Source organism: Diachasma alloeum, unplaced genomic scaffold (genome assembly GCF_001412515.2).
Source record: "Diachasma alloeum isolate Michigan unplaced genomic scaffold, Dall2.0 Dall_scaffold_00906, whole genome shotgun sequence".
In the NCBI taxonomy this organism is placed as follows: Eukaryota; Metazoa; Arthropoda; class Insecta; order Hymenoptera; family Braconidae; genus Diachasma; species Diachasma alloeum.
In genome coordinates this window covers 112,561-122,268 of record NW_021681024.1, presented here as the reverse complement: position 1 = coordinate 122,268, position 9,708 = coordinate 112,561, and the positions used below count along the sequence as shown (strand labels likewise).

The 9,708-nt window shown below is 39.2% G+C and overlaps 1 protein-coding gene across 1 annotated transcript; it reads right to left on the bottom strand.

Annotated features, from left to right (window-relative positions):
- Positions 1 to 8,261: 8,261 nt before the first annotated feature.
- LOC107045266 (serine/arginine repetitive matrix protein 2) lies at positions 8,262 to 9,459 on the bottom strand. Its single transcript, XM_015267462.1, has 2 exons — positions 9,019 to 9,459; positions 8,262 to 8,880 (listed from the first exon to the last, which is right to left on the bottom strand). Exons 1-2 carry the CDS (start codon positions 9,157 to 9,159, stop codon positions 8,368 to 8,370), a joined length of 654 nt encoding a protein of 217 aa, XP_015122948.1. The 5' UTR covers positions 9,160 to 9,459; the 3' UTR covers positions 8,262 to 8,367.
- Positions 9,460 to 9,708: the final 249 nt, after the last annotated feature.

Sequence of the window (9,708 nt, the reverse complement as noted above, 5' to 3'; positions counted from 1 at the left end):
GAAACGTTCGTAGGTCGGTGTTTGCGGACGCCGCTGGGTCCAGAGAAGTAATTACCCCTTATACCGTTTTCCACTAGCCGATGTCCGGTCGGTCGTGAACATTTTATTCTCGTTAACACTGCAGAAGAAGAAACAAGTTGAGATAGTCAAGTGTTGATGGTTCAGCCACCTCAGCATTTAATGCTGCGAAATTTCAAATTTTGTATCAGCTTTAAAAATGAATCTTCCAATGACTCGACTCTAATCAAGAGCAGAGAAAATAAACGATGTTAAAGTCATTGTCCATAAGACAACTAATGATTCAATAATTTGCCTCAATTATTTATTTCTTTTTTCATTTTTACTCAGTTTTTTTTTATTTGCTCAATGTAAACGATGACGAAGGTCCACGTTAATTAATTTTTACAGCACAACGTGAGTGGGCGAAGGATGACTCGTTCCCTGACGACGTTGATGCATCAAAAAGGATGAAGAGGGATATGAGTAGGGGGGAAATGACTGGCGTCGATAAGATATGATGAGTAGATAAGGACTGCGGCGCCTCGGTCTCTCGATCCCTCGAGAGAGGTGACCGATTCAAGAATCGGCTGCACGCAAGCGAAATGAAAAGAGACACAAGCCTGCCTGACAGGATCGCTTGGCGGCAGGTGCACCCCGTCATAACCCAACGTTGCGTTATAGACGATGCACCGATCGTGTGAGAGGAAGTGAAGGAGGACGAAAAAAGAAGGAAAATGTAAAATAAAAAAGAAGAAGATTGGAGGAAATCAAGAGGGACAAGTTGTACGCAACCCTTGGTGATGAGTAAGTTGAGAAAGAGAGAGAGAGAGAGAGAGAGAGAGAGAGAGAGAGAGAGGCTTCATTTTCCGTTGGAGGTGGTGGACATAACCGGTAAAGGGTGATAATAAGGCGGTTTTTTTTTCCGAAAATGAGTTATTGATCGGAAAACAATTCAATATATATTGTATTTTTATTCAAGTGAAAAACGGAACAAGTCCGGAATTTCATTCTCAACTGACATACCTTCATTCTCTTTTCATGGATACTTTTCATATTAATTTGATTGAAAGAGAGTTCAAAATTCCACACCGTGTCCCTCTTTCTGAGGGAATCCCCGCACGGAAAATTATATATGTGGAACATATATAAATAAATCTATGATATGTATACATATATATGATACATATATGCTACATGCATATAAGTGTACAGCATTTTTCGTCGAAAAATTTATCGACTCATCACCCTTTAGCGCTTCTCGCTACTGAATTAAAACACAATGTATTTGAAAATTTATCATTTTGTTTTCTCCCTGTGTTGATTATTCTTTCACGAAAAGTGAAATCATCATTGGATCAATCAAAGTATCGACGTTAATCTATGATATTGATAGAGAAACAATAATTTTATTTCGTTGGATAAATAAAGTTCACTAGTGATCTATATAAGCATATTCTCTGGACGATTGTGTGTGATGGTCGATTTACGATCTGCCGTTGAATATGCGAACGTAAATAATAATCAGGGGCGCGCTTCGCTCCGCCTTTCGTCCTCAAATGCATCGCAATCATTTGGCCTGGGCGCTCTCATCTGTTCCAATCTTCAATCAACGAACTGCGGCGTTTGGGTAACGAGGGGACGTAAGTGTCTTTCTTTTTTTTCATACCAAAATTTTTTTCACCACTGGTTTTCGTGAGAAAAAAAATGTATTTCATTTTTGCATATAATGAAGACACTCTCGAGAAATTTTGAATGTCATATACATCATGGATATAATAAAAATGATTTTGCAGTAATTATGTATTTGCAATTAGCGTATATCCTTCTGCTCTGTTCATCTTTTCATCCGTTTTCATTCGTTGTGATTCACGATCTACACGCGGATACACAATTATATTCATTCGCATATGTGTTAGTCTCCGTTGTACCTAAAATAAACCCCATCGTCGAATAACTCTCGACGGGATGGGCATACATATACTATACGTGCGTGCATCAGTACACAATTCAGTATCAGGTGCGTTAGCAGTGCGTCATTCCGATAGGATCTACTCGTGGGCCTCGTTGCCAAACCTCAAGTAATTCTGTCGACTTCTAACATTCACCGAAACCTTTTTCACATTAATTCAAGTTTCTTCTATAAATTTGCAATATCAATGAAAAACGATGATCACACATTGGAAAAGTTGTAAGTATATAATTTATGGTCATAGATATCAGAAATGGACTGGTTGTATTGCGGACATGAGAATTTCATGATTCCCTCAATTTCCTCTCCTCGTCGACTGGCACTCGTGATATCAACCTATGAAACATGGTAATGCGTAATCACGAGCATTACTATTGGGTGCTGCGGCACACCGCAAGCTCCCCTGTAACGAGAATAATAACTGATCCAGAACTGATGCCTCACTATTGCCACCGGAAGATATTTTTTCTCATCGTTCCTTTTCGCTCTCTCTATCTTTGTCTCTCTTCTTCCTTCTCTTCAATCTCAAATGACAAATTGTTCAACTTCCCAAGGATCAATTTACAACGCAAGATATGAGCTTATTATAGTACTAAATATATTCAACAAGTTTTTCAGGCCTGTGGGGGTGCGATTACGTTTGCATGTTGAATTACAAACGATAACTGTATATTTACGTCCAACCAGTCGTGCGTTTGTCTTCAAGCGATTATATAATAACTCTTCGAATTCTGTCCATGATCATCTCATTGTGATTTTCGATATTATAGCGATGAATACAATGCAAATCACACCCTGAAATTGACCATATGTTTGAATTTAAATTGCTTAAACTTTGAAAATCAGTTTTTCAACCGCTGCAAAATACATCTAGTCACGCATATACCATGCGCTATCTTCCCTACGGCCACTTTCAATTCACAAAAGGGACGACTCAAATGTGGAAGAGGATCATCGTTTGTTTTACACGCTCCTCTTGCTTTAAGCAAAACTGGAAATTGCATGTTTGTCAATGCATATGCATTATGCCCAATGCACATGGAATTGTGATATTGAATTTTTTAACATTACACTCATATCACACGCATTATTCAGTGCGTGTATTTTGTTGTTATCGGGATATAAGAGTGAGGAGAGCATCATGCACTAGGCGCAACGACGCTGCCGCGTCACTTGATTTGAGAATCTTTCATTTTCAAGGTGTGATTGATGAGCAAAGACAAAAGAGTATTTCCCTCCCGGCGCGTGGGCAACAGTCGCATTAGTTGGCGTCGTTCCCGCTGAGCGCAAATTAGAACCGCGAACACGTTAAACACTATACGGGGGATGCGGCAAAGAGGTTGAAGAGAGTCAAATGTAGACGATACGGTTGTGAGGAGGAAAGTGCGCGTGCAAGTATTATACATACATATATGTATATACATATTGGGATGGCAAATGGACGATTGCAATCAACTCAACATCGACCCGGCGAAAATTGCCTGTAAATATATTATGCTCACGCGTATAGGGAACATATGAATTAAGTAAAACCGTTGAGCTTGAGGTCGAGAGGCCACTCATGCCACGTAACGTTGTTTTAATTATTTCAAATTTTATTTCATTATCTCGAGATAACTCATACGCTATGTGTTTTATTGATCAACTCTCTCCCTCTCTCTTCAACTACTCCTGAAATCAAAGAATTAGGGACTATGGTTGAACATAAAAAATAATGAGATTATTAATAAACACAGGCCCTTCAATTATGTTCATACGATAAAACTCGAATTTAGGTAATAGATGCGTTTCATTAACGCTCAAAAGGGCTTCGAATGTTTGAGTATAGATAGGTTTTCAAACCACGTTCGTAATCCCGGTTCGACAGTGTCCCATTACCGTCAACAGGCCCTCCCGTTTGAGAAATGTCATAAAACTATAAACAGGGTGGCGTGTTAGCATGCCTATACAATCTCGTATCGTTGAAATGGAGTTAGAATTGAGAGAGAAAGAGAGACAAAGAATGAAGAACGATGCTGGGAAATTTGGATACAGGTTTGGTATCTGTGCTGGAGCCCCTGTTAAGTGGAAATTAAGAAAATAAATCAGTCGGCGGCATTTCTATAACCCACGCCCACGCCTACAAAAAAATACCAAAAACGAAGCGGCATCTCAACATCATATCGGTTGTAAAATCCGAGTTACGATCCCCTCCCTCATACCTGGCATGTACCTGTTCTGTGTGATATCTGTTCATTACTTGGCACAAACTTCTTTTCAGTTTATTAAGTATATAGAGAGGAGGTAAACTGAAAAGAAATAGAGGTGGTTGAAGCGTATAATATCCACATATACACAAAAACGGAAATATGCGAACGGAAGGAATTAATAGAAAAGGCATTTATATTTTGTGTGTAGACATGTGCACAGTGATAAACGAGCAGCCATTAGCTCTACAGCTGAGCGAGTCATAGACGTGCGAGGATAAGCGATGATAAAAGAGAGTTAACAGGAAAAGGATCCTTGAACTTTGTTAGGTCAGCCTCGGCACATATAACATATGTCTCAAGAATTCTATTCTACAGATTTCAAGAGAATCTGTACGTTCTTTCGTTTTTCACAATTCACTGGAAATTAGTTTCAATTTCGTCTACTATTTTACCGAGTATTGAATACAATATTTTTAAAATTCGAATGGGTGTGCAAAAAGAAAAAGACAAGAATCCTGATTATTTTTTCCTCCTTTATTCACAGGTGTTTTAAAAGGCGATATCCCCTCCAATAACAAATCAAAATATCAATTAACTGAGAAAGAGGAGGAGGAGGCCTGGGAGAGAGTGCAAAAGCGTGTGGTATTTCTGCGTTATCGATTGAGAGGCTCCAAGTCAATGCATTGGAATGATATGAGAGAGATCTCTTTTGCGTTAAAGAAGTAGATTGTGAATTAACGAAGGGGAAGAAAAGAATATTCAAAGAGGAAACGCATCTCCGTCGCGTGTGTACCACTGGCAGACGGTTTGCGCAGTCTGTTGGCCATTTAGTTAACTAAGATCAAAGGGACACCGGCAATAATTATAGAAATATGCACCAACGTATACGGTAGGATCTCACCGAACAGCTTTAAAAGGGGGGGTGTATACGCGTGATATTCGAGTCACTCTCTTGGATTCCTGGATCCCATCGCAAAACTCCACCTGCGTATCTTCCTCAGTCTTTCCCCCTTGACGAAACTATAAGAGACAATTTTATTTCCATTTTATGATCATTCTATTGCTCATTGGAAAACGAATTTCATTGCTTTTCATTGTTATCCATGTTTTACTGCTACTGTGTCTCCATTCACTGGGTACACAATGACAAATGTCAGACATGGTGTTATTGCTGGAATTGCCCTGGCGACACCACGACATCAGGAAGAGCCTGACTATTATATTACAGTTGCGCCGCCGCTGCAATATGTAAAAAAGGACCATATAAACCAGTGAAGAAAGGAGTGTACTTATAACGACAATTTTTATTTTTTTCCTATTTACATGTGGTAATGTTGAATGTATTTATCTCAGCAATTTACTCTAGGGTTTATCGCAGGAAATATCTATTTCACCTCTCGACGAACCACAGAGCATCTATAGACAGATCATAATTAGATATTATTCCAGGGCATTAATAGGGGATGTTGGCGATTAAATGATGTTGGTTTCTTAATTCTTAAATGTCTATACATGACAAATAAATATCACTACAGTTTGCTCTTACCATTCACTATAAATATTTATTCACTTCATGCGTGCTTATGATAAGTGATTCATTGCAACAGAATGATATCTCACTGCCTCTCATATAATGCTTCCAGGATGATATTATAACTCTTAGTGCTAGCCTAGCCCCCACACTTCACCCAAAGATAAATCCAAGCGTTGGCTGTTCTAAATAATGCGTGCTGCTGTCTCCACTGTCGCAAATCGTCTGTCTCCATTTTCATATTTAACGAATTTACGCCTCCCTAGTCATAAAGCTGCGACAAAAAAATCATAACGAGTAATATAACACCCAAATATTCCATCAGATAAATCATTCTCCAGGTGCATATCTTGGCGCCACAATTATTAAAGTACGGTAATTTATCCAAGGAACATTAATTAATCTGTAAATCCTAATTTTCCGACATTCATCAATCATGGCGGTATAGAATAATTTACAAATTTTTTATCAACATCTTGTTCGAGTTATTTCATCCAAAGCTTTTCTTCAAAAGTATAAAGTGAAATGAAAACTGTAGAGAGAGAGAGAGAGAAAGTGACGAAGAATGCGGAATGAAAAATAAATAAATAAATAGTGAAGAAAGAAGAAGAAAATTAAAAGAGACGCGATTAGACATGGCCGAAGTGAGTTTCAACGGGGTATTGTAGTAGCGATAAATCTTGTTGAGTCAGGTGGACGATGGTCATCAGGCTTAGGTACACCCCACGTGCGAGAACTCTCTCATGTGCGCGCGCGAATGGCCTAGTGTAACCTTCGACCTGGCAAGCCACAACTTACTCAACCTTGTACATGCTATGTACTTTCCACAATCCTAGAACATTTTCGTAATATTAGAACGAAATAATAGTAAAAAAACAGTCGCGGACACTGTTTTCTAGAAACTGTGTTTACTTTTTGTGAAGGCCGCATTACAGGTGACTCTGAACACTCTAAACAACCCAAGTACAGAGGACAAACAATAAATGCATTCCACGTGGTCTCCGCCGATGAATTATTAGAGAGTCACTGTTGCATTGAATACGCAGGGATTCATAATTAAAATAGTTGCTCCATCATAGGTAAGTTTGAAAATTCATTGGCACATAAATATAATCAATGTAAATATTTATAATAAAATTATATTTCATGTACGGAGAGTGAACCCGCGGTTTGTCTTAGCTCCGTGATTTGCAGCAATTAATGGTCGGTATAATTTGTTTGTGCCTACTACCGGATCAGTAACAGAAATGACAACAGCGCCGCGCGTTGTCATTTTGTAGCTTTTATATGTTCAATGTTCATACATATTCAATTTTTACCAATTCATCAAAAGAGAGAAAAACGTTAATTTGAGCCCTCCCACGAGGAAATGCCCATTGTGCAATATTTCGCAGAAACAAAAATTTTGCAAACTCATGCAGTGGAAATTGACTGTAAAGTCGGCAGGAAGAGGACAACGTGCAACGACGGTGGTCAACGATACCAGGAGGATTCCTCATAGCAGCAAGCAAGCAACAACGGGTGTTCATTACTGCTCTCGTCTTCCACAGGACAGACGCTTAACTGTTTTGTCCCGGCTGATGGATAGCGCGTTCGCACGTTATTATCCTACTCTTCCCCTCTATACGGTGTGCTGTTGAACAGTTTTATGGTCCTAGATTGGTACAGCACGTTTTTATACCGGCACATGCATACACCAACACTTTACCTCCACTGGCCATACGCTTATCTTGCCGATAATAATCCTCATTAAATGTTCCTCATGTCCAAATGCATCATAACTTGAATCATTTATTGTCGATCGTATATACCAACGGAAGTGATCAAGTGCTATTTTTTATTTCTATTTTTCCATTGATCCTTCAGTCAAATATCATTAATTTATTTACTTTTCCCTCTTGGCATTTTATAATCCCAAGTTATTAAGGAGCAAAATATTTTTTGCACTTTACCTGAATTTTTTACCTTGACTTGACGCATTGGCCTTCTGTGAGGCTAATTAAATAAAAACTCTTCAGATAAGGATTTTCACACGTTCTATTTTTGGCCTTTTTTATTCTAAATTTTATCCTCCTTTTATACATTACCTGACCTCTCCCTTGAGCCGCTGATTCATCTACACTTCTCAGGTCTTTGTCAAATTGGCTCGGGTCAACCCACTACCTAGTGTTTACACACCACGTAAATCTGGCTTAATGATATCACCCATTTTAGACGTTTGCTGACGATCCACCACTTGACACCGACAGACAAAATAATTACCCAAGATTTAATCAGCTGCTTTGCAAGGAAATCCGTGAAATTGAGAAAAAGGAAAGGAGGGAGAAAACGAAAAATAAAAACGTAATTTATAAACTTGACGAGAAGAGCTTATGAAAATGCCCAAAATTATATTTTCAGAAGGTTGTCACTGCGCTGTTAACTAGTTTTTAACTCCAGGGGCTCCAGTCTTGTGAAGATGTCATTTTTTTTGTGTGCATTTTGACATAATCAATTTGAAAAATGACAAAATATATATATACAAATTTTAAGCATATTTTTGTTGTACGACTATGATCAATTTTATTGGCATTGTAAAATATCGATTCCCGACATGAGCAAAAACTTTGAGAGTGACGTGTGAATAAAGGTTATGTAAAAGCAAAAAATCATTCTAAAAAATAAAGAATATAAAAAGTCTATTCTGCTTGAGGATTCCCATCGACACCCTCTCGATCGCTGCTCAATGACGATTGGCTATGACTCGGTGTGTGACTCCGGCTTCGGCTGTTGCGTGAACGACTTCTACTACTGGGATGCTCAAAATCGGCTCCTGTGCCCTCAACACTCGGTCGCGAAGACTCTAGGGGTTCTTTCGAGAGCATATCAATGTCGTCGACATTTCCGTGACGTTTCATACGTCCACCGCGTCTGCCTCTCCTACTCCTGCCACGACGTCCGCGACGGCCACCACGGCTCCTTCCGCGACCTTTCCTTCGGCCACCGCGCCTCCTCCTTCTCCTCCTGCGTCCGCGGCCGCGCCTGCTTTTACTCTTTCCGCTGCGTCCACGTCTGCGACGACGGCGTCTCCTCCTCCCGCGTTCCATCGGACCCGAGTCTTGAAGCAATTCTGGATCGGTGTTCAGCATATAGTGCCCGCGGGCACGCTTCAATATGCCAAAATCTATACCCCGTTTCAGTGCCGCATTCAGCTGAAACAAAACAAAAAAAAAATGTCAATGCAGTGTTAGTGTCAGGAAAATTGTCAAAAAGTCGTAACTGATAATCATTATTTTTTCTTTGTCATCATCACAATTTTTTGGCAAAAAATTGAAAATTGTTTAGCTCACCTTTCTCTCCATTGACGGTTCGGCATTACATTCCCTCATGACATAATTGAGAATATCCTTTGCCGTTGATCCATGCACATCTCGAAGATTTTTTATCGCTGAAACAACGAGTTTCGTCATCTTTGGCGGAGTCTTGACCATATCGATGCTTAATTTTCACACAAATATCCGTAATCCAATTAATTTCCCTGCTCGAGTCTCGCCAATCCTCAATAATGATCCGTGATTTTTATTTTCGTTGCTTTTCTCGCTTAAACACGATGAATTTATCACTTTTTCTTCTTCAAATGCAAAATAGGTTGATGATCCGAAAGATTTTTCCTTTATAATACAAAAACGGATGATTTTGAATGTGAATAAGAGCAGAAAATCACATTAGAGATGAACTGACGTGACGATCCGAGGGAATACGGCCGATGGGTTTGTTTGACAAACGAAATATTCAAGAACGTTCGTCATTTGTATGGTTGCTACGCAAACTAGATGGATTTTGTTTTATAAATTTCAGGCATATTACATTAATTGAAGGGGGGGGGGTGGGTAGGGGAGAAAATAAGAGACAGGCAAACAGTGAGAGATAGAAAAAGAGAAGGAGAAGAAGTAGAAGAAGAAAAAGAAACAGAGAATATAAAATAAAATGAAAAACAGGTGGATAAATGTTTGAAATGAGGGATAACCTAGCAACATTTG